This window comes from Excalfactoria chinensis, chromosome 3 (genome assembly GCF_039878825.1).
Source record: "Excalfactoria chinensis isolate bCotChi1 chromosome 3, bCotChi1.hap2, whole genome shotgun sequence".
Taxonomy (NCBI): Eukaryota; Metazoa; Chordata; class Aves; order Galliformes; family Phasianidae; genus Excalfactoria; species Excalfactoria chinensis.
In genome coordinates this window covers 23246351-23272170 of record NC_092827.1, presented here as the reverse complement: position 1 = coordinate 23272170, position 25820 = coordinate 23246351, and the positions used below count along the sequence as shown (strand labels likewise).

Sequence of the window (25820 nt, the reverse complement as noted above, 5' to 3'; positions counted from 1 at the left end):
GTGTTCATTTGTGTTAAGTTTTTGGTTTGTGTTGATGTTGGTTTTTTTTTATTTACCTATGGAACTGGAGAAAATATTGACTTTGTGAGGCAAGGGGACAACAATCTTTAGTATATATTTCAAAAAGAGAGAATAAGCATCTGTCGTAGACACAAAAGGGGACTTTGATCAATAGAAAAGATACTAATGGGTTGTTTTCCTGTCACTTAACGTTTGATGTTATTTTAGCATCAACACTTACAGCAGTACTGTGCTTCTGAGAAGCCAAAAGAAGCACAGAGAAGTGAAGAATCCAGAAAAAGAACCAATTTCCTTTGCACAACCATGTACCTTTTCATTAGGAACGCAGTAGCATGAATTTTGACTATTTGAAATGAAGATGAGCAAAATTTAAGATGAGATTATCTGACAATAAATGTGGTTGAAGGAGTAAGTTAGTCATGAACCACAGATCTAAACTGGTCAGGAAAAAATAACTCTATGCTGTTTTCTACTCAAAAACATGATTTTTATTTTTTATTTTTTTCTAAAACATTCTCACTGAAAAGAAAAAATTGTCTTGAATTTGTAAGACAACAGTTGTGTGTCAGACTAGTCCTTCTGTCATAAAACAGATAGATGCAATCCAGGTTCCTTTCCAGATAATCTGCAAGTTCAGCCTTCCACAGAGGGCTCTGCCTTCAGCCTACCTGAACTTGGCTAGGCAGAAGATCACCTGTCTTCACAAGACTGAACCATTGGGTTTCTGCCAGTTCATTGCTACACTCAGCTTGAAATTGAAAGCTTTACAATTTTAATATTTTCTACATAACTGCTTTCTTATCTTCTTCGTATCAGTAGTGGTCAGTTATGGTTCTGTGGTTCTGATGCCTATGGACAGGCAATTATTGTCCAAATGGAATAATGGTATGCTATGCCCTTGAAACATGCCTACATTGCCTGCATTTTGCTAGAGAATATTTTTCATTCCTGGAGGAAGCTTATGGCATTCGTTCATTTGCACTCTTTAAAACTCGCAGTCTGTGTGCATTTCAAGAATTGTGATCTGAAGCCACATTTTTTGCATTTAAATCTGATTTGGTTTTTACTCCTGTATGAAACTAAAGTTTGCAGAATGCCTTCTGGAGAAAGAAAAACTGAGTCATTAGCAGTTGAATGATTTGAGGCGATGCTGTGCTGCAGTTTTCCTTGGCTAAGACTGCTAGTATCTTGGCTTCCATCTAATCAACTGTAGGGAAAAATGCAGAACTGAAACTGAACCAGCAGCCTGCCTGCTTCCTCCCATGCCAAGATAATGAACATATCTGTCAGGAGATAGCAGGCCTGTTATCCCCCAAGTACAAGTTCTGCTATTCCATCTGAGGTTGGAATGAGGAGGAAAGTTACTTGTTTGTTGGGCTTTTTTTGTAGCTTCTTCAGGAACAATTTCCCCAACCCTAGCACATCGTTTAAGAACAAATATACCTTCAGTTACATTAAGGAACTTATCAATTTACCTTAGCTAGAGGAAAAAAAAATCAGTATTTAGAAGTTTCTTGCAGCTCACAGGCATAGCATTTTAGAACAAGAAAGAAAGTTACGTTAAAGCTGAATGTAAAATTGTCTTCTTTTGTTACACAAGATGATTTAACTCAATTAGATTTCAAGCTGTCTGTGAGAGCAAAAGGACATTATATTTGCATAAAATATGTAGGATACAGTTACAGAAAAAATACAGAGATATTTTTGATGCTATAGATGCATAATATATGCATATTCAAACATGCACAGATACTTTGCTTGTGATTTAAGGCATTCTTGTGGTCCATGCTGGACAGTAAGGACCTACAACGTGTGAAAATGCACTGCTTACAAATGTAACTAACAATTATTCAAAAATGGAAGTATTGTTTTGTCTTTCAACTTTATGTATGACCAGAAGGTAGGTTAAAAGCAAGATTTGTTCAGCTGCACATTTCATTATTCAACAGTCCTGACTGTTGCCAAGATGTCAATATTCTCAGTCCCTCCTAATCCCTGTGGTGAGATTGGCAGCACAAGAGGTTAGAGTCAATGTCTAGTGGTTTCTTTCTGTTATACACCCCTAGCTTATTTTCCCCTGCTGATCTTACGACAACTTCACCTTAGCATGTGTTGTCCAGGAGCTGCCACTGGGTGTTTTGAGGGATTTCTCTGCCCCAGGGTGAGTTGTTCATGGCCACAGTCTTCTCAGATAGTATACCTACTCCACACAGTCCATCTTCCAAAAGAGTGTCTCCAGGGCACCTAAGTGTCCCCTTCCATGTGTCAACTCCAAAAATTGAAGTGTTGCCATTTTGCTGTTGATGTCCCTGTTCATTGCAGGGTAATTAGACTAGATGACCTTTAAAAGTCCCTTCCAACTCTAAGGATTTTGTGATTCTATGAATTTATTTTGTCTGATTAATATATCTGGCAACTGAACAATTAATATGACCTTCACTTTCTTTTCTTGACTATCACACCTGTTACCTTGGGAATACTGTTCTTTAGTATATTCAATGTGTAGCATGTATTATCCAAGCAGTCCATGTTGTTTTAAATCTAATTAACTGTTTTATGTCAAGATTGAAAAATGAAATGGTCATGGTGCCTTTGAGTTTGACAGGAATAATGTGATTAGTAAATATTAGTAAGCACAGGTAGTAAATTAATTTTGGCAAATAATTTAGAAAATTTCTGTGAAGGTTGTCCTAACTTTGATATGTACACATAGCAGTTCTTTAAAAAGGCCAGCTGCGTCACTTGTTTTCAAAAAAGGTTCTTAATTTCAGGGGATACATTTCATATTTCTGAAAGAAAAATTTGAAATGAAAACTTAATTCTGTTGTAAAAGTACAGATTGACTGAATCTAAAAATAGTCATAAGTTTATTTCAACTTCTGGTAACTTTCTGGGAAGCTCCAGGTTTTCATCATATGCTCCGTGGATTATTTTTTTGTGCTGCTTCTTTACTTTTATGTCAGCATCCATCAGGAATGTAAGGATATAGATAGGAAGACCTATAAATTCTCCTGATAGTGTTTCTAAGCAGCAAATGAGTAAAATATTCAAAAACAGTTATTTTAAAACATGCAGCAAAAATCTAAACAACAAATGAAATTCAAAAAATAAGTAGTATTTTAATATTTTAATGAAAATTGAAAGTATTAAGAAAATTTTAACCTTGATTGTAGTCATCCAGTTATGGAAAAAAATTAACATGTTGTGTGGTGATACTAATTTAAAAGTTACCATATGGATAAAATGTGAAGATAAATACAGTGTTGGCAAAAACTTTTCACTGTAATTCCTTCTGGATTAAATAATTTGGGAGGGGGGGGGGATCCCAAATTTTTACATACGTACTGAGTATACTTATGTAAATCATAATTTTCTCACAACGAGAAGGGTCAATTTTTTCTTTCAGTTTATTATTTAGTACTCTACAAGCCATCAAGCACACTGGTGGGCATGTCTAAGTATTCTCACTTTTTCGACCACGTTGCACTCTTATTCAGATTTCATTGTGCCCTTGTTTATAATGTGTAATCAGAAAATATTAATGAAGATCTTGAGGATGGCCTACACTTTTTATGAGTCAGTGGAAATAGATGAGGAAATGTCTTGGAAAAGTAAAATTATACAGTACCAGCCAAGTCAGCTTAACAGGGTTTAAAGCCTAAACAATAAGCTTGAAAATTCATCATCTGTTATAATGTCACATGAAAGTAGACTGTAATGAACAAAACCACACCCTCTAGCCCATTGAGATAGAAATGTATTTCTGTGTAATCATTTTGCAAAAATAAGTTGCACATTTGAAGATGATAGCAATCCTTATTGATTAGCCATACATTTTTAAGCATGAATCTTCAACTGTGAGTTTGTGAAGCAGGTAATTTGAGAATATATTCATAAAATGCTCATAAAACATCTTTCCAATAGCATCAGTATCTAATTTGCTGTTAAAGCTGATCTGAGCAAGAACTGACTTGTACCTTTTAGGAAAGCGTTGATGTGATCCAAAAAATCCTGAGCTTTATTCATTGCTCTAGCACAGACCTCTACTTTGATTCCGAGTATATTAATTGAATTTAACACTTTTAAATTGTGTTTTTTATATCTGTAGCAGGGATAACGATGATCAGTTGTATCTCAGATTTGCTTGGAAGTTTACATCTTCATACATTAAACATTAAAGAGAAACAGAACACAAAGCACTTCTTTTTTTCCACTTCTGACTTAATACCTAAAATTTAATTTACCAGTTTGTTTTTTTTTAATACCATTTATTTGGTTTTCTGATTTTGGTGATATTGAAGTCCATGAGAGTTTTCTCAGTTTTCTTAAGGGGGAACCGTGCATAACTCAATGAAAAATTTTTTGCTCATATATCTTTATAAAAATATACTGACAAAAATATCAATGGCATTTCTAACACATGGTCTGAACAATCCAGGAAACAGATTAGTCATGCAGAGAAAATATTTTTCTTCTCTTCTACCTGTCAATTCTGTGATTAAGGCTAGTTTCTTGAAAAGCAGGTAAATAAATGCAGGGAACATAAACACACAATGCTTTTTGTATTGTTTAAAGGGAAAGAAAAAGCAAAATATCACAGAATCATAGAGATTTCTTGAGATCATCTAGCTCAGTGCTATGAAGTGTTGCTTTTGTGTCAAATTAACATTCTGAAAAAACAATTTGAAAAATAAATGAAAAAAAGCATGGCTTTTATGAAGATATTGCATATGTACTTAAACATCAACAATTGCTTTTAGATTCAAAGGCAAATTGAGAGTGGAAATCAAGCACTTTAAGGATTGCTATTTCCAAAACTGTTCTGTGGTAAAATTCATATTCTGATTGCACTGTTATAAAAACTTTATATAGCATGTTTGATTTTTACAGTTACAGGTAAATAATAATAAGTATGTATTTATGAGATTAACTGGAAATAATTATGATTTTCAGTCCTGAATCTTCTTCTGTAGCTGGAAAATTAAGGAATTAAGAGTTGGTTATACCTTTCTTATAAATATAGAATATTTCTTGGTCCATTAACTGTGATCTAAAACTTCTTTCTCTGTTCTATGAAGAAAGTTGTATGTTCTTGTTTTTCTTTACTCTCTCTTTCATGAATTAATTTTTAAAATTGGAATAAATTTACTAGATAAGAGTACTAATATCACAATATAGCTTAAAACCTGCTTGATGCAATTGCCATTCTCATTAGAAATGTATCATCAGACTAAAACAGTTATTGAACCAGATCTAACATTTAACTGGTGTGTTGCAGTATTGTGGCCTTTTGGAAAGCAATAAATAGTATCAGCTGTGTTTTGTGTGCAGATTGATTGTAGATGAACATATCAGATATTCTTGGGGCATGCAAACTGGCTCGAAACATTCCTGGATGATAAGTGAAAAACTTGTAATAAGTGGATACTAATTAGGCATTACTTAGTAAACAGTTTTTTAGCTGTTCATTTCTGCCAATGGTAATGCATCATAGGTGCTCCAAGTCTCAAACACATCTGTAGTTATCCTCAGTTTTAGCAGATCAGTGATTATTTAAGATAGTTCCCTACTCATAACACTAGTGTAGCTACACTCTTCATCTCAAAGTAAATCTCACATTTCACTTCTCTTGGGCTACCTGAGCACAGGTTTGCATGCCCTTTGTGGCATCCTACAGCCTTCAGGATGTCCAGGGAGGACCAGTGATCTTCTTATACATTATACATGGAACTCAGGAAAGATTGCATCCAGCTGGACTTGCAATTAGAAGCCAGACAGGATATGTCAATATGTCTAGAAGCACACAGATGCTACAGTAAGCTTTCAGGGTCTTTCCTGTAGTCAGATGTGAAGAAAATTGCTTTCCCACGGACACCAAAATTAGTCATAAGCTAGACAGCTTCACTAAATTGTGCTTTTGACCCACAGCAGGTGATTATGTGAGATTTTTCAAATAATATTATGTTTCTTATGCAAATAAACTTCAATTCAAACATTTTTTTGTATGTTTATTTGTTTCTTGTAAAAAACTGCCCATATTAGCAAGTCATTCTTATGTTGCTGTTGTTGTTTTTTGTTTTTTGTTTGTTTTTTTGTTTTGTTTTTGTTTTTTCGGTTTTTGTTGTTGTTGTTGTTGTTGTTTTTTGCATTCAACTTCTGCACAGTTCTTGCATTTCTTGAAATACAAGAATGAACCTCATGGATCCTTGGACACCACAGGTAGCAAAATGGACAAAAATATCATCTTTATTTTCTACAATGCATGTTTTCATTTCTTTTTGACCACTCTGACTTTCAGATCTATTCTGACTGCTAATATGCTCAGACCTTAAGTGCAAAATGAAAAACTGAGATATAACTTTCTTCAACTGGCAAGAACACCCACAACCTAAAGGCTGATTTTTGATCACCAGAAACACAGTTTTTAATGTTTCTTTGAATACTAATAGTTAAGTATTGTCACGGATATCTGCAATTTAGCTCTATAAAAGTCCTTATAATTCTGTCCTTATTAAAGTTCTTATAATCATAGAAGTCCTTTAATAATTCTGAATCAGATTTTAGACTTCCCTGACAGATACTCAGAATTTTTGTAGCACTTTTTACTCACAAATATCCAAACATTTTACCACATAAGTGAATATCATTAGCTCCAACTACTTAGTTCCTATTTGATATTAATGCTAAATATTCAAATCAATATTCAGTACACAAAATTGAGATTTATGCTCTTGGTTGGCTGTACAGAAATATGGTGACTGGGAAGGGAGCTTTCTATTTCTAGATGGATATATTGTGACCTCTTTTGTATCTCAGATGTAATGAGTGAGATTTTGGTAGAAATAACACCTTCATTCTAGGACAAAGAACTTCCAGCTATTATTTACTGATCTATCCAGCTTCCTGCAAATAGGGTTCTTGGACTTAACATGATGGGACACATAGGTGTCAAATATTTCTGTGAGCCTGATGGCAGTACTGAAAACAGAGTCACCTTCCTTTCAGTCTGTATCCCCCTAGGTGAGCAGTCAGCAAGTATATTTTAATGTATATTTTTCACTTCAGTGTTCTCAGCATTTGGCACTGATCTATATGAATGACTAAAACAAATAGCTTATTTAACTTTCTTTACTTCTGTTATGCTTTCTTCCTTTTTGTTATTTGGCGACTATTTGAAAAACTAGCACAGAGGTAAAACACAATGTTTTCAGTCTTAACACGTTCTGTATCTTTGATGCACTTTCCTCAGTTAATGTATCTTTTATGTTTCTAATATCCAGTCAATTTTCTGAGTTTTCTCAGCATGACTTGAGTTGGGAGGGACCTCAAGAATCACCTCCCCCCCCCCCCCCGCGCAGGCAGGGTTGCTAGACACTAGACCAAGTACTACAGCAGATTGCCCAGGGCCCCACCCAACCTGGCCTTAAAGACCTCCAGGGATGGGACAAGCACAGCCTCTCCAGGCAGCCTCTTTCAGCACCTCGCCACACTCTCAGTGAAAATCTTCCCCCTTTAACCACCAATAACAATTGGCAGGTTAGGACTAGACTTAATCAACACAACTAGAGCTGCTGCATGTTGGAAAGAGAGTAGCATTCAGTAAGTGAAACCATTCTGTTTCTCCTCCTTCTTGTATCTTGCTACAGTATAGGGTATTGATGCATCCCTGCTTGCTGCGTAACAGTCAGACTACTCCAGAATCTAGAAATATGCTAAAAGTAACAACAGAATTTTGCTTCTCTGTTTAATACTTTCACTTTGGGTGGCTACTTTCAGTGTTACCCCCTCTTCTTGCAGTACAGACTAAGTACATCTGTTTGCTGCACCCAGGAAAACAGAATGGATGTGAGGAGATAGGGATCTGTATAAGGTTTTAATGATGGTTTGGAGACTCTGGCTTGTTGTTGTGTTATCTTTGTTAAAATCGCAATTGACTTTGAATCATTATATATAAATTATTTTTAATATGAACTGTAAGAAAATGAACACAGACCAAGGAGAATACTGATTTAGGGGAATACATCTCACTTGCACAGTGAGAAATAGTAGTATAGGATAAAGTTAGCAGATGTGTCTTGACACCTCTATTAGGCTGTCAGGCAATCTCCCAGGAGAAATGGTGGAATCCCTACTGTTGACAATATTTAGAATCTGATTAGAGAAAGCCCTAGAAAATGTGCTGGAAGGGGCAGTCATATTTTACAGTAGCTCCTAATAGGTGATCTTTTCTTTTTCCTCCCTAATTTCTCTAATTGCATGCTCAAACTTGAGGGAGTAACAATTTAAAGACTTCCTCTAAGTACCTCAATAAATATTAAACATTTTTTACTGTTGTGCTCATTTTTATATTCACAAGTGAGAAGTCCCATCACATTCTATACTTCCCTTTAATTAACTTGACCTATCTGCAATAATTTCTGTATGAGGTAGTTCTAGTGAAGTTAACTCTTCTTACATATCTTCTAAAACCACAAAGAAAATTCTACATTACCCCTAATCCTTGTGTTTTACAGAGCATGCTAAAATATGTTTCCTAGTCATTCACTGATAATCTACATTTCAGGATGAAATATGACAGTTAACATTAAGTGAGTGGGAACGTTTTTCTTTAATCCTGCACAGTACACAGGAACAAGAATATTTTCTAGGAACGCTTTAATTCAAATGTGATTAGCAGCACTGCAAACACTGCTGCAAGCATTGGAAACAGCACTGTATAGTAAGTTTAATCATTGTCATAAGCAGAAAAATGTGGAGTTCCTCTTTTCTGGAAATGACATCAACTTAATCTTTTGTTTTTCTTGTACTAGATTTTTTTTTTTTTCCAAAACTTCTAAAACCTGCCTATATTTCTTGAAGTAATTTTCACTATGTCAGTCCTTCAGAAATTAAGTTTAAATTAAAAGTTCTCGATATACAAATAGATGAGACATGCTATTCAGGTTGCAAGTTCATGGAAGGTGTCATGGAACTGATGAAATAGTATTTAGCCCTATGGTTCAAGACAATGCCATACAAGAACCATAACTGTTACATCTCCCAAGTACTGTTTTATTCTCTTTTGTGGGGTAAGAAAAGTAACTCCTTTTAAGATGAGAATAACTTTTCTGATACATTATGCAATGTAACACTTTCACATATTGAGTATTCTTAACAGGTCTAGAAGACTTGAACAAAACTATCCCTGGGTAGAGATGTTTTACTGTTATATATTACTAATTCATGGAATTCTTATCGGTTAAATATATGGGTCAAAACCAATACTATTTCACACAGAATTAATCTATGTATTTTCTTCAAACAGTGAATGTAAGACTATTTTTGTTTATCTTTAATGCTTGTTTGTTTTAATGATGCAGCAAAATGGAAGAGATCTCCTAGTTATTAATCATGATGACTCCCAGAAACTCTTTCCCTGTGGGAATTCTGTGTATTCAGACATCAGCAGTTGGTGGAGGATGTATTTACTAGTGCACATTATCTTGCATTTGGCCAAGTTATATTTAATCTGCCTACTTCCAGCATCAATAATACATTAGAGTGAAATTTGATTTAAAATTAAATGTAATTGGGGTCTTGTAAAGCACCTACCATGGCATTTCTGTTCTGTGCTAATATCTCAACATTTACTTGCATATTTACAACTCTGACTGTGGTCTGGTTTTCAAGGGCTGGAAACGCCATTTGCTGTATTATTAGAAATTTACTTAAGATGGGACTGGTGTATTTTAAGGCATTATGGGTGGCATGTTAAACCACTATGAAATGCTTTAAGCTGTCAATTGTTTGCTCAACACAACTAGAAGAGATATCTGTCTTCAGTAGGTGCTTCTCTCTACCAGACAAGAAACTCTCCTGCTCCATGGACAGATATCAACTCAGTCTTATTATACAACTCCTGTAAAGAAGCATCAGCAACTATGAGTTCATTATTTCATTTACTTGAAATTTTGCAAGCAGAAGTATTAAATGTGAAATTAAAGCCAACCACGGTTTAGTACAGCCCATCCTTCCTTGGCAGCTGGAGACAGCTTTCTACTTTTTTCCTTTCAGTTGAAAGGTAAAATAAGTCTTTCATTTAAGTGTCATTTATGTTGGTACATTGTCAACAGTGCATCTTGCTATGTAATTTATTATCATCAAAGTACTATGTAAAGCAGTGCAAGTCATCAGTAAAAGTAGCAATTAAAAAATCCTTCCTTCAGGGATCTCTATCTCAGACAAGTGTGAAAATGCAACTTGTCAAAACTACACAAAGAAAGTAGTTTTTCTGTTTGTCTGTTTTTCACCTCCACTTGCTGCTTAATACTAAAATAAGTCATCTTATTGAGACTGGAAGAGAGAGTTGTTCCTGTGAACTATTTGTTTATTTGTTTGCTGCAGGAACTGGGTGAAGCATAGACTCTGAAGTTAGAATTGTATTCTTAAAGGAGATCAGTATGGGAAAAAAAAAAAAAAAAAAAAAAAAAAAAAAAAAAGCTACAACTAAAATAGAGAGGGTAGGGTTTTAGTGTTGGTGGCAGAAAGGAGACGGGAAAGAGAAAGTGCAACAATCTAAACTGTTGTAAGTGGCAACAGATTATACACAGCTTTTATATATCTATGAGAAGTTTTAATGTGACTCCATGAGCACGTCAGAGCCAACAGAAGGATTTGAAGAAGCAGTGGTATTATCCAGATGAAAGTGATGTTATAGTAATTGCAGCAGTAAATTATACTATAGGCTGTGGTAAATACAGAAGGAAACAGAGAAGTGATGTTTTTTATTAGATCTTTTTTCATTCCATTCTGATATCTTTTAGCATACAGCATGCAATATTTATTCACTTATTTTGTATTTATTTGAACAATTACACAATAAATTTTTAAAAAATCAAATGATTGTTTTAATGTAGCTTCTTTGGCACCACACAGTTTTTTTTGTTTTTCTGGCCACTGTCCTATTTTCATCTGGAATAGAATCAGTCTTAGAATTTACAGGCAGTAAGCTTGTTTAGTTTGATTGATTTTAATTGACAAAATTGTTCAACATCAGGTTTATTTAAACTTTTGAAATACGTGAGTATAAATAGTGCACCTATGAACAGCTCATCTAAGTTCATTGCTGTTCAATCTCGGTGATTAGCTCTTTGCTGCTAGATTTTCCCTGGGCACTGTAGACTGTAGTTCTAATTCATTGCATTTATGAAGTCCATAACATAAGAGTTTTGCTGTTGTTGTTTGTTTTGTTTTTTTTTTTTTTAATTGATTAGTATTCCCATTTTAATTTCAACATAATTTTTGTTATTCCTACTGCTATTTTTCTTGATGGATGTAGTGTTCTTCCACTTGACTTTGAGTTTGTCTTCAAAATGTTTGGTGAGATCTCACTAGCACTGGGGATATACATTATCTTCAACAGACCAATGATATCTAGTTTCTCTTTATTGTCTCTTTTGGAACAATTGGAAAGATATGTATTTGATGGGTGGACTGTTTATTGGACAAAGAATTGGCTGTGAGATCATACCCAGAGAGTGGTGGTCAATAGCTCAGTGTCCAGATGGAGACTGGTGACTAGTGGCATTCCACAGGGATCGGTGCTGGGACCAGTTGTAATCGGGTTATCTAGATTTATCCGTGATAGAGGCTGCTGCCCCTAGAAGGGGAGAAATGAACAAAAACAACGGCAGCAATCTAAGGAAAGAAATTATTTTACTAAATACGAGACACAATATGATACAATATAACTACAACTACTATATCAAACAAGGCAGAGAAAAAGAAAGAGAGAAAAAGAGTCCCGGAGAACCGGGGGCCTACTGCAATCTCTAGGCGACAGGCTGGAATGTTGCTGATAGAGCGAGACAGCAGGGATGGAGCGCTCCAAAGCGAAAGACAGGGCGAAAAGAGAGACGTTCCAGCCTGGGAGCGAGATTATATGTGTGTCCTCCTCCTCTGGTGATTCATCTCTGGCCGCGTTGTCCCCTGGGATATGTAGTTTCCTCCAAGGGCTGAGTACTCGGGATGCTGCCATTCCACAGATCTGGAGCATGAACCTTCCACACTTCCGCATATCCTCTGTTACACTTCCACATACCCTCTATTACACTTCTATTACACTTCCACATACCCTCTATTACACTTCCACATACCCTCTATTACACTTCCACATACCCTCTATTACACTTCCACATACCCTCTATTACACTTCCACATACCCTCTGTTACACTTCCACATACCCTCTATTACACTTCCGCATACCCTCTATTACACTTTCTTATACCACCAAAACAGTTCATACCGCACATGATGTCATGATGTAGAATATTGACAGCACAAAACCATGACACCAGTGTTTCTTAATATCTTCGTCAATGATATTGACAGTCAGATCAAATGCACCCTCAGCAAGTTTTTGGATGACACCAAGCTGCATGGTGGAGCCAAAATGCCCAAGGGACAGGATGTCATGCAGGGGGACTTAGACAGGCTTGAGCTGTGGGCCTTGGTCAAAGTCATGAGGTTCAGCAAAATAAGATTTCCACCTAAGTTGTGGAAACCTCCACTAACAGTACAAGCTGGGAGATGAAGTGATTGAACATGACCTTGCAGAAAAGGTGCTAGCGGATGGCAAACTGTGTGTGAGCCAGCAATGTTCCCTCACAGCCCAGAAAGCCAATTGTATCCTGGGCTGCATCAAAAGAACAGTGACCAGCAGATAGAGGGAGCAGATTGAGATCCTTCCCCTCTACTCTGCACTGGTGAGACCTCATCTGGAGTGCTGTGTCTGGATGTGGAGCCCTCAGTACAGGAGAGACATGGACCTGTTGGAGTGCATCCAGAATAGGGCTACAAAAATGATCCAAAGGATGGGACATCTCCCCTGTGAAGACAGGCTGAGAGCCTGAGGTTGTTCAGCCTAGCAAAGAGAAGGCTCTGGGGAGACCTGATACTGGCCTTTCGGTATCTAAAGGGGGGCTATAAAAAAGGAGACTGAGGAGGACAAGGTCTGTTGTGATAGGACAAGAGGAAGTGTTTTCAAGCTAAAAGAGGCAAAATTTAGACTGTATATAAGGATAAGAAGGGTACTGGAGTCCTGTTATAGGCTGCCCAGCGAGGTAGTGTATGCCCCATCCTAGGAAGTATGCAAGATCAGGCAGGATGGGGCTTTAAGCAATCTGATCTAGCTGCAGATGTCCCTGTTCATTGCAGGGGATTTGGACCAGATGACCTTTAAGTGTCCTTTCCAACTCAAACAATTTTACAAATCTATACTATGATTATGCATATATTTCTGTTCCTTTCTCTCCTTTTCAAGATGTACTGTTGTAAGACCAGAGCAAATCCTAGTTGCCGAAAGATGGGATCTCATTTCTCAAAATATGGTGTCTCATTTCTCAAAATATGTATGATAGAAATCCTTTCAAACATTAAATCTGAAAGTACTAGGAAGTTGAAGGTTAAACAGAAGAAAAACACTCAGCTAGTTTGAGACACTTTAGGGAAGTGAAAAAAGCTGTTCCGCATCTTAGTTCTAGATGCCTAAGGCTACATAGAACAAGGGTTTCTGGGTATGATGCAGCATATTAAACTGAAACAAATGATAGTATGTACCTTATGTAGGTAGTTCTCCAGTAGTATTACAAAATAATTGTCTTACAAAATTACACAAATAATAAATTTTTATCTGGAAAATATGTAAAAAAACATGCTTTTTACAATTTCCTTTTTTTTCAACCATTCCACTTGAAACATTTGCACTATATTGACCTGCTGAGCCCTTCAGGAAGCTATTAAAATCTGTTACAATAGTTCTCTGCCCTACTGGTGCTGAAAGTTGATCCTCCTCAGGCATCAAGGCACTGAGAGAGCTAATTTGTAATTCTTGCCTTTTCTTTTATGTGTTGAGTAAGCATGCTGAAATGTCTGTCCTCTAGCTATTACTCCACTTTATATAGGGATTTGCATCATTCTCATCTTTACAGTGGCTGGATCCTATTCAGAAGTACAGTAGTCAATGTCACTAACATCTATTTTGGATGGTTTGTTGTTGCTCTCAGCCTGTCCCCAGAAGCATGACTGTATATTTAGTCATGTAGTATTCAGTATACCACTGTAGCCTGCAGGAGTATGTGTTTGACTATAATGTTTTAGTATTAATTTATACTAATGAAGGCCAAAAAAGGCTGGTTTGATTCACCCAGCAAGAAGACAGTGACTGTGGTGTACTTCACTGATACAGTTTCAGGTGCTCCTGAACAATTTATTAAATGAATTATGAGCTAGATGTTGTACATCTGATCTGTAATCACACATATTTTAAGCAAACGATGTATTAGCCTATAATCAGTATTTGGGGGTTTGGGGAGGGGAAGGTAGGTTAAGGTAGGTAAGGGTAAATTAGATTGGGTAAGGTTGCAAATTCTGAGGAAAGTAAATTAGAGTAGGAAAGGTTATATAACCTGCGTCATCAATGTGTGCATCATGGTTTGGGGTCTGAGGGGCAGGCTTGCAAGCTGGTGGTTCTCAGACCAGCTAAGGGGAGCTCCTGGGGCTGTCCTCCAGCATCCTGACTTTGTACCCCTTTGTTACCATATATAATTGCTTGACTACTCTGTTGTCCTGATGTTGAATGAGCATAGTCTCAAGGAAATAAAAAAATCATTCTCTAGAATATCTCCTTTTTCTTCTGTTTTTGTATTATACAGTCAGTATATTTGTCCTGCCACTTGTTCATTTCACCTGTAAGTATTTATGCAACCATTTATATAACAAATTGCTGGAAAGTGATTGTTTTCATTATCATTCATCAGCAGGCTAAATAGATCCTGTTGAAGCACTATGGCTTGGACAATACACTACAGTTTGTCAATGAATAAACTTCATTCTTAGATGAGTAATTGGTTTCTTTATGCTTGCACCATGTTAAGTTATTCTTCACAATTCACAATTATTGTCAGGAAGCTGCGTGTTCTACATAATATCGGACAAATACAGCACGTATATGCTGGTGCAAGTTACTCTTACAGCTTGATAATATTCTTTGATTTTACACTCTTCTAAGGTTTGGTATTTTGTTTTTCCCTTAGGGATATGATGATGGATATGGGGGTGAATATGATGATCCAAGCTATGAGACGTATGATAACAGTTATGCCACCCAAACACAAAGGTAAGCATTCATACTTTTTTCATTATTTTTTCAAATGGAGATACATCTTTTCTCTTAGGTTTTTATGTAAATATCCTAGTTTATTTTTCCACATTAAATTCTTCAATAGCTCATACTACTTTGAGTACCTATCAAATAGTAATAATACTGCTCAGAATTAATGTGCACAATAATTCAGATGAAGCAGAAATGCATACAGCTTGACTTTTTAAAATGTTGCAATTTAAGAGGTTTTTTTATTTTGCTTTTGTTTTAAAAAAGCGAGTGATTGCACTGTTTTACTACCTGGTGTCAAACTGTTTTTGTTGGTGCATTTTATTTTATTTTTTGAGTAGTGCAGAGTTGTCAAGGGAATCTCATATTTAATGCTTTTACAAGATCTTTGGCAAAGCAAGAAAGAATTTTTTTTTAAAAGTATACTGAGGTAAACCATGAAATGGAATCGTATGCCTGAAGTAATGCTAAAGCTATCTGCTTCCAGCCATTAACTTTCTCAGCAGCTGATAAAGGCAGAGAAGTTTAGAAATCCTATTTTATGTCCTTACCCTGTGAGATAATGGAAGAATCATGTTCACAACACTTATGATTTATATCTCTAAAAAGAGGCAATAAATGTGATCACTTTTTAGGTGCATGTACACCACACACACAGTTGGCCTATGTTTATCAAATATGAATGACATTCTTTCCCCACTTAAGGTGAAGGATAAAATAGTGTTTTGACCAGTTAGTTATTCAGAAAATACATTTATTGGTTACTAAGAATACATGTTAGATTGTGGAAAGGCAAATGAAAAAGGAAAGTATATGTTTTTTGAGTACATTTGCATCTCACTGGATGAGAAGGTGATTGTTATATGTAGAGTTCTAAGTGCTAATTTTCTTGGCCATGTTTTCCATTGAACATTTTGCTGATGAAAATACCTGTAAGAATTAAGTTCCACTCTAAAACTGCTGTATGGAGTGGCATTTGAGATGACAGAAAAAAATTTGTAAGTATTTTTACAAGCAGTGAAGAATGTTTAAAAGGACTTGTCACACCTGAATGTGAACACCTTCAATGATACTATGACAACATACTTTTAAGCAATTATGCATTACTAGCTGCACCTGTCATGTCATTGAGTAGGTAGATATTCTTGTTGTCAGATGTACTCCAATTATTTCAAAAGAATTCAGCCTGTCTTTTGCTATGATAGTGTATTGTCACAGGAAATATTGCTTCTACTTTAAAAAGAAATGATTAGTTGGAATTCTCTCCAAGGTTATATTGATTTTTCATCATCTGTATTAACCTGTAATTTCTTTGGAAGATGGTGTTCCATGCAGAAAAATAACAAATATGTCATTATTAGCAGTTTGTTACAAGATAGAACTTACTGTGATAATTTAACTCAAAAAAAAAAAAAAAAAAAAAAAAAAAATTACAGAATTTTTTAATTTGGTGAATTAAACAGCTATGGTATAAAATAGTCAGATATGTTTGCTACTAATGTGAGCTAGAACCAAGATACCTACTCTATTACAAAACATCAAATAAAACATTTCCTTTTGTAATATGTGGCAGGATACACAGTCATATTCATCCATGTTGAGTGTCACTGAAGGCCTTATGAAGTCCTTTGATTTCAATGAGTGCACTTGGGGAGTAACACACTACTCAAATTTCAAAGATTTAAAGAACAAATGAACCATTAGATACACAGTTTAGATTTCCGTACCTTGTTGGTTATTCATCCCCCCTTACAGAAATACCTCCCTAAAGAGCTGAAATAGTGAAGTATAATTGTATGCATGAATAGTGTGACAAAAATATTTATTTTGCTTTAAATACTGAAAAAGTTTTCCCCCAATCTCAGATCGTGTTTTTAATAAATCTGATTATAGGGGCAATACAGATCATGCATACACCTAACAGGAAAGATACTTGAAGTTTATTCATTGACTAGATACTTGTTCGTCTTGTCCACTGTGTGATTTACTGGGAAAACAAGAAAATCTTGTAGAAAATCTGTGCTCAGAGAAAAAAAAAAAAAAAAAAAAAAAATCATTACTGCCCTCTGCAGGGATTGACTGAAATTCTGAAGCATGAGATGAAAAATAATTGAAATCAGTGGATTCATGCGGAACTCCAAGATTCCTGCTCCCGCTATGGACAGAGTTTCCACTTGTTTTTTATGGGTCATTAAGGAATCAATATGGAAATGCTTAGAGTAGGTTCAAACTCTGCTCTGACTTTCAGCCTCACCAAGCGCATTGACCAAACCTTACTCCTGTTGACACTTCAAACTAAAGAATGTGTCACTGGGAAGAAATGAACACAGGCTGAATTCAGAGTGATTTAGAGCGGAGTGAATGGTAACTTGTTGCCCTACGCTCTCAATGCACTGAGTGAAAATACCATTTGGATAGCCTGCTACTGCTATGGCCACAACCCATGCTTTATGTCCAGTTCAGATTTTCTCACCAGAGGCTATCCACCCACACATATACTTCTGAGGGCCCACAGTCTTTCATTGCCCAAGAGGCATGATTTAGACTTTTTATAAACTAGGTTTTTCCAAGAGCAGAAAAAAATGATCATGATGTCAGTATACACCACTGTGCTGTTTGACAGAATCATGTAGCAGTAGCACCAAAAACACTCAGCACCCAGACTGTCCATGTGCAAGTCAGCATAAACACTGTTCTTTTGTGTAGTTATCTGGTGGTTTGTACTTAATGTCAGAAATAAAGTTGCACACCCAGCAATATATTTTGTGTAGTTTCTTCTCTAATGAACTCTACCACTGCCACTCTTCCATACAGAGTGTTCTGTCCCCCATAACAGTAGTCTGATTTTTAGACTGGTTATAGGGGTATGAGATCATTGTGGAAGTAACCATGGTAGAATCTTGGTATCAGACTGGAGGGAAACCCATGATAAGTCTGCATGGCTGAGTGAGCTAAAATACACCTCAGGAGACCTTTGAAATGGACACAAAAGCGACTTGAAGAAAAAAGCAGGATCATAGCTATGGTAAGTGTCACCTGTCCCTTGTTATGTCTGAGGAGAAAAGAAATATAGGTCATAAGAAATGCAGTTATTTCAGTGGCATACATTGCACGAGGACTGTCTTGTTTTAACAGACACTATATTTCTGAAGCCACTTTTTTTTCCTCCTCATCTTCCTGTCCCATAATGACTTTCCAAATGTGTTTATAGTCATTATTTAAAATTCCATAAAAGACTACAGTTTTAGCAAGGACATTTAGAAGCCTTGCTACTTTTAAAACTATGTTTATATTGATGCGAAGATACAGACCTGAGGGTAATTGGAATGAATGCATTATCTGTCACCAAAGAGAACATGGAAACAACCATTTGAGTGGGCAGGGAAGGACATCGGATTTGATACACATTTCGCAGGCAATATTTTATAGTAGTTTGAGTTAGTTAGAGTTAGAATATCTCTTTCACAGAATCACAGAATCACAGAATTGTAGGGGTTGGAAGGGACCTCTAGAGATCATCGAGTCCAACCCCCCTGCCAAAGCAGGCTCCCTACACCATGTTGCACAGGTAGGCATCCAGGCAGGTCTTGAATATCTTCAGAGAAGGAGACTCCACCACCTCCCTGGGCAGCCTGTTCCAGTGGCCTTTTCATTCAGTTTGAGATGGATTTCAGTGATAAACCTGCTCTAAGCGATGGATTTCAGTGATAAGACCTGCTCTAAGCTTCTAAACTTCTGGTATTTCAACTTTAGTTGAAAATATGAATCTTATACATGTAGAATCTCTTTCTGAGTATGATGACCATCCCTGTTTTGTCTGTTCACCTGTATCAATAGTGAGGATGATAGGTAAGGGCAATAATTAGCTTGTTGTTTCCAAACAACAGCACCTCATCTTTGCAACTGGGTAATATCCAACTAAATTTGCCCTTGCCCTGTGCTTAATACATGGAAACTTGTAAAAAGTATATTCTGTCTGTCCAACAGAGTTCTGGTATGTACTTTTACTGAACAGGTTTTAGCTAGACTCAGTTCTCACCAGTGAGGTGGCTTGACTTTGACCATCACTGGCCCAATATTCATTGCTAAGGTAATTGATGTTCTTCTGCAGGCTTTTAAAAATATGCTGCTTCCTCACTTTTTCATACTTACTAGCAGCATTAGCACACTGATATCCTCAATGATGTCTTCCTTCAAACCTTGTAGGAACGTACGATGGCAACAGTCCTTTTTTACTCACTCACACTCACACACACACATACACACACACACACACAAAAAAAAAAAAAAAAAAAAAAAAAAAAAAAAGTTGATATAGGGATAGAAATACAATTTTTAAAGCAAACTTATAAAACAGAAACTTAAAAGTCTGTTGAGCCAACACCACTGTCCATGATTCACAGGCTACAGGAGAAAAGGATTAAAAGGATTAAATGTTTTGTGGGAAGATATTCAAGATCTGCCTCTTTGATTAAAGTCTGATTGGGGATCAGACTGTACTGCATGCAAAATGTGGCCAAACTTCACAGCCAATGCCAGAATGATTTTGCAGAAGTGAATCAGTTGCTGGTGAATCAGATTCACCTTCTGATAACATATCTCCATTGACCTTTGTGTCTCTATTAGCACCATCAATTTTGTTTCATAGGTACCATGTCTCACAGCTAAAAGAGATAGATAGGAAGTCTGGAACTGACTGGCCAGTTGGAAGATGAACCAAAAAGGGTATATTTTATTTAACCAACATGTACATAATCTGTCCAACTATACAGTTGCCTGTAAGGGAAAAGAAAATTTTTAAGACACTGAAGCAATTCTTGGCAAAATATTTACTGTTAATGCAAAAATATGGGCAACAATCCTCTAGACACGTGTTCCATGCTGGTATACAGATCATTCTGGGGCTATGACTTGGTTTTAGCCTGTCAATTGCACATTGCAAACTGAAAAACTAAGGAAAAAAAAAAAAAAAAAAAAAAAAAAGATGCAGAAGGAGAGGAAAAGTATCTATCATGTAATTTCAAACTGGCAGACATAGCTTTCTGAATTTTATCTAATTCAGAAGATATAGTTATCTGTGGTTGACCGTTGACCCTTATGACAGCTCTGTCATATGGACTTCTGTTTCTCAATGCTAATAACAAAAATATAATTAAAAAAATGTTTTAGGACATATATGCTGCCAACTCTGTTTTGCTGCTATGTCAGTTGCAGTCACCATACCAATAAAGCAGTCTCTCAGTGACTGTATATTCATAGCAATACCTACCAATTCAACCTGTAGCAGGCTCTGCAATTCTGATTCTCATTCTTATAATGACATAGACTTACTGAAAATTTCAAGAGCACATTCAGACACTGAGGTTGAATATACCACAAGTTATTGACTTTGAAAAGAAACTTTATTTTCTTGGCTATTCTTGTTTCTATTATTAAATTTGTGCAATCTACTCTACAGCTTATATTTATAGTTCCTTTTTCTGCAATATGGGTTGCTAGTAGGGATCTGATATTCCTTGATCTGATAGGCAGATATATAACACGGACCACAGTTCAGCCCATGTCACTTATATGGTTTAAGATTTCAGTCTGAGACACGCTGCAAAATGATTTAGGAAGTAAAGCAAAAAGCATTTTATCCAGCTAAATCTCCAGGAATTATTAACATCAGCAGAGTGTATTTACCTGCGTTCTAAATCATCTTGTTTACCCTTGATTGACCACAGGATATCAAGATTTCATATGTATACCTAATTCCAAAGATGTCTTCTTCACAAGTACTGTGCTGCAGGCAAAATAACACTTTCACACAAGTATAATATTAAAACCAGCCATATAATTATGCTTGGCACACAAGTTATTTAATGGATGCTATCAAGCTCCCAGCAAATAATACAGTAACAATTTAGGATAAACATTAGGGAGAAAACATAATAGTAAAACAGTTCTTGGGAATATCCCTCATTGTTCCTTTTAAAACCAGATTAGGCAAATTTCAGTAAATTATATAAATAAAGTTTTCTGCTTAGAGGCAGATGAAATGATCTAGGTGACATCCTGAGCTCTTTTCTAGATTTCAAGATAACAACACAGCTTAATCTAATTGGACTTGGGAAGATATTTTGTTAACTATAAAGAAAGTACCCAATTTTCTAACTCCAGGTTGATTTGCTTGGCTTGTACCACTGATGGAAATACTTTTATGAACAATTGAGTTAAATCTGATGTTAGAAAATGCTAAATACATAATGAATTTGTTCATAGGATACGGACTTCCATGTGTCTTGCATCCTGTATTTAACTGTAGTAAGTAATAAAAAGGCCTGATAGTGGCCTTTCAACATAAAAAGGGGGCTACAAAATGGAAGGAGGCAGATGCTTTAGCACAGTCTATTGTGACATGACATGGGGAAATGTTTTCAAACTAAAAGAGGGGAGATTTGGACTGTATATAAGGAAAAGACTTTTTACAGTAATTGTGGTGAAGCACTGGAACAGGTTGTCCAGAGAGGTGGTGGAAGCACCATCCTTGGAGACACTCAAGGTCAGTCTGTTAGGGCTCTGAGTAACCTGGTCTAGCTGTAGGTATCCCTGTTCATTGCAAGGGAGTTGGATTAGATGACTTTGAAGAGTCCATTCCAGCTCAAAAAGTTCTATAATTCTACAGTTCCTTCAGGATATCTTAATAATAAATATATCAGATCTTAAATTTTTACAGGAGCCTTTTCAAGATAAACAAATGCACATAAACCGAAGACTGTGATACATCTCTTAGTACACTCCAGTGCAGCACTGGATGAACTTTCTGTATTCAACTGTCTGTTTCCTTGTGTTGCAAAGGTAAAAGATTTATTAGTGGAAAAAAATATTAGATACAAATGTATCACAAGAATTAAGAGATATTAATTTTTCCACAATGAAGAATTTGGCCTACTCATGTGAGGTATAAACTACCTAAAGAGCTAATTATAGCTGAACACTGAAGTGGACTCCTTACCACAGTAGCATAATATTTAGTACAAAATGCACCACAGAACCTGTTTTGAGAGTCTTCTCTCTGACTTGTGCAAGCATGTAAGAGTAAATCAGTCTCCCAGGATTCTTCAAGAGTGAACTTTTTACAGTCTTCTGCTCTGGATGTGAGGAACAGATAGCAGTAGCATCCAGATTGATCATCTCTTTACAATGGCACTGTTGTTTCTGTACCTATCCCTTGTAGATGCAGTGTAGTTCAGTGTTCTGTGCCTGTGGTTTCCAAATATATGTGTTCCCCCCAAAAGAATTCCCAGCTATAGTGCTCTGGAAGGGTTTCTGTCAAAATATGGAAAATCTATAGGTTCAGGATAAAAGTAAGATCTTGGTTGTTTCATTGACCATCAAAGTAATTGAAGTAACTATGGAAAAGTCTTAAGACAAAAACTTGAGAAATGCACAGTGATATTTGCATATGCCAGTAATGTCTTACTGAAGAGTTTTAGTTGTCAGCTTGGTTGTGGTAGTTGTCAGAAGGAAAATGTGGAGAGATGTCAGTTATCTTCTTTGAAGATAGAATAATTTGTAATAAATACTTAAATCAGTGATCATACAAACATATTCAATCAACTGTTCCACTTTCTCTGACAACGTACACTGTAAAAAGTTCCTTCAGATTAGTACTGTAGGAAAATATCCACAGCTAATGGAAATATTTTGCCCTTATTTTAAAAGTGATGTTTATATAGGACTGTGAATAATTTACTTAGCATAACATGCATAAATCTTGATTGGATATTTAATCATTTCTTCCTGACTATCAAAGTATTACTTTATAGTGTAGAGACCCATAAATATAATTCAAATGCTAATAAGATAGACTGGTTACATTGGTTCTTTGTAAAATGTGATGTTCTTTATTATTTTTCACTACTTGTGTTCTCTTACTTTTTAACCAGAATGTAATGTATCTATACTTCATCGTATTTCATTTTGGCTTTGTGATTATATCCGCCTGTTCATAAATAAAGATCTCCCTGTATTTTATTTCCAACTTGTTGAAATAAATTAAGCTAGGAAGCCTAGAATATGACATTTTGTGTATCTTCACTGCAATCTACTTACAGCATTTATCATCAGAAACTGTTTTCAAATGCCACTTCTCATTTACTTGATTCAATGAGCAAAATGGAAATTTAGTTGCTCTAAAGTAAAGTTTCTCCTCTAAAACTGGGTAAGATTCCTTTCATTCTCTATCATTCCCTTTGCAAATACTGTGTCTGCAGATGTTTTGTTTCATTTGGTAATACTCAGCTGTAACTGGTGACTGGAAAAAAAGGCACCATCATATCCATTTTTAAGAAGAGTAAAAAGGATGAATGGGAACTGGGAACTACTCACTTGTCAGTCTCACCTCTGTACTGGGGAAGATCATGGAACAGATCCTCCTTGAAGCTATGATAAGGCAACGGGAGGCATGTTTGACCATCTTCATCTCTTTTAATGACCTGCTGACCCACCTAGTCCCTTGATGAGGGAAAGTCTGTGGATTTAATCTACCTAGACATTAGTAAAGCTTTTGACTGTGTCTCCTGCAGTATTCTCCTGCAGAAACTAGCTGCCCATGGCTTGGATAGGTGCATTATGTGCTGGGTAAAAATCTGCCTGGAGAGCTGGTCCCAGAAAGTGGTGAATGTAGTTAAATCTAGCTGGTGTCTGGTCACTAGTGGTGTTCCTCACCTATCAGTATTGGGTTTGTCCCTCTTTAATATATTTATTGATGATCCAGACACAGAGATTGAGAGCACCTTGAGTACATTTGCAGATGACAACATGTTGAAAGGAAGTGTCGATCTGCCTGAGGGTAGGAAGGCTCTACAGAGAGATCTGGATAGGCTGAATTAATTGACTGAGGCCTATTGTATGAGTTTCAACAAGACCAAGTGACAGGTCCTTCACTTTGGTCACAACAACACCATGCATCACCACAGGCTTGAAGCAGTGGGGCCAGAAAGATGCACAAAGGATCTGGGAGTGTTACGTGACAGCCAGCTGATCATGAACCAGCAGCATGCCCAGATCATTAAGAAAGCCTTTGGCCTTCTGGCTTATATCAGTCAGCAGGACCAGGGAGGTGACCATACTCTCTATTCAGTGCTGGTGCGCCCACACTTTGAGTGCTGCATTTTGGTCCCCCATCAACAGGAAAGACCTGGAGGCCCTGAAGCATGTCCAAAGAATGACAACAAAGCTGTGAAGGGTCTGGAGCACAAGTCTTATGAGGAGCAGCTGAGGGAACTGGGATTGTTTAGTCTGGAAAAGGGGAGGCTCAGGGGAGACCTTATAGGTCTCTACAACTCCCTGAGAGGAGATTATAGTGGAGTCGGCATCAGACTCTTCTCCCACGTAACAGTGATAGGATGAGAGGTAATGACTTAAAGTTTTGCTGAGGGAGGTTCAGGTTGGATGTTACATTTCTTCTTAGAGAGGGTAGTATAGGATCAGGCTTCCCAGGAAAGTGGTGGAGTGACTGTGCCAAGAGATGTTCAAGAACCATGTAGGCGTAGCACTGAGAGACGTGGTTGGTGGGCACAGTGGTGGATTGATAGGTGGATAGACTAGATGATCTTAGTGGTCTTTCTAACCTTAATGATTCTACAATTCTGTGATTCTATTTGAATAGAAATCTCCATGTGTCCAAACAAATAGTTTGGAACCCAAAGTCATCTTGCATTCTGGTAAGCTCCCTGCCCTTATTCTTTATTACTCTTCTGTCTTAATTCTCTATTTTTTAATGCAGAGTTGCAGTAATATATGAACTCAAATAGGAAAACAGTGGAAGCAAATGAGACTTAGGTCAACTTTACAGAAAATGATGAACAATAGAATAAGCTTGGGAGTACTGTAATAAATGAATTCTTCTCTGTTAAAAATACAAATACTGTCAAAATTTAGCTTTCAGAAAACGGGAGATTTTGTGCACTACATTTTTCACCAAATAATTTTATTAGTTCCAAGGGTCTACTTTGTAAAGTACCATATGGTTTAAGGCTCAATTGTATAAATTCTAAATATTTCTTATCTTTCCTGAAGATGTAATGCTTAATTATACAGAGATTTTCCAGTAAGTCCCATATTCCTAGAAATATGACTTATTTATGCACACTTTTCCACTATAAAATATTATGAAATACTGTTTTTAAAAGTTGCAAATATTGCAGTTCACATGAATGTATGAGTGTATTTTTCATCTTCAATACGGCTTATTAAGGTTAAAAAAGAAAAAATATATATTACAGGCTTAATGTAGCTTCCTGTCTGCTCTGTGAATGCAACTCTTTCTCACCTGTCTTCCAAGAAGTAACATGCTGCTTTGTGTGAACAGCTATTCATTCATGGGCAACAGTCCTGCTGACTGCCTCTCTTGTGTATGAGGGAGAAGCATTGCAAATGCAATCTTACATGAAAAAAACAAAAAACAAAAAAAAAAAAAAACAAAAACAAAAAACAAACAGAAAACAAACAAAAACAAACAAACAAACAAAAACACAATAGTTTTAGATAGGACCCTGTTAGCATAGGAAGTAAGAATCTAATTGAATCAGTTATCAAAATTTAATGTTGTAAGCACTGCAGTTTGCTTAACAAAAGTGATATCGAGTCAGAACGGGATAATTG

At 36.3% G+C, this 25820-nt stretch overlaps 1 protein-coding gene across 11 annotated transcripts in view; it reads left to right on the top strand.

Moving 5' to 3' along the window:
* Window positions 1-25820, top strand: part of KHDRBS2 (KH RNA binding domain containing, signal transduction associated 2) — a 329216-nt gene that overhangs the window by 242472 nt on the left and 60924 nt on the right. For all 11 annotated transcript variants that reach the window (XR_011903072.1, XR_011903071.1, XR_011903067.1 and 8 more), the window contains exon 7: window positions 15094-15176. Coding sequence is in view for 1 of the 11 variants with exons in the window: in XM_072331773.1 (XP_072187874.1) it covers window positions 15094-15176 (83 nt within the window). In the remaining 10 variants the exon portion in view is untranslated. The remainder of the gene's footprint in view (window positions 1-15093; window positions 15177-25820) is intronic.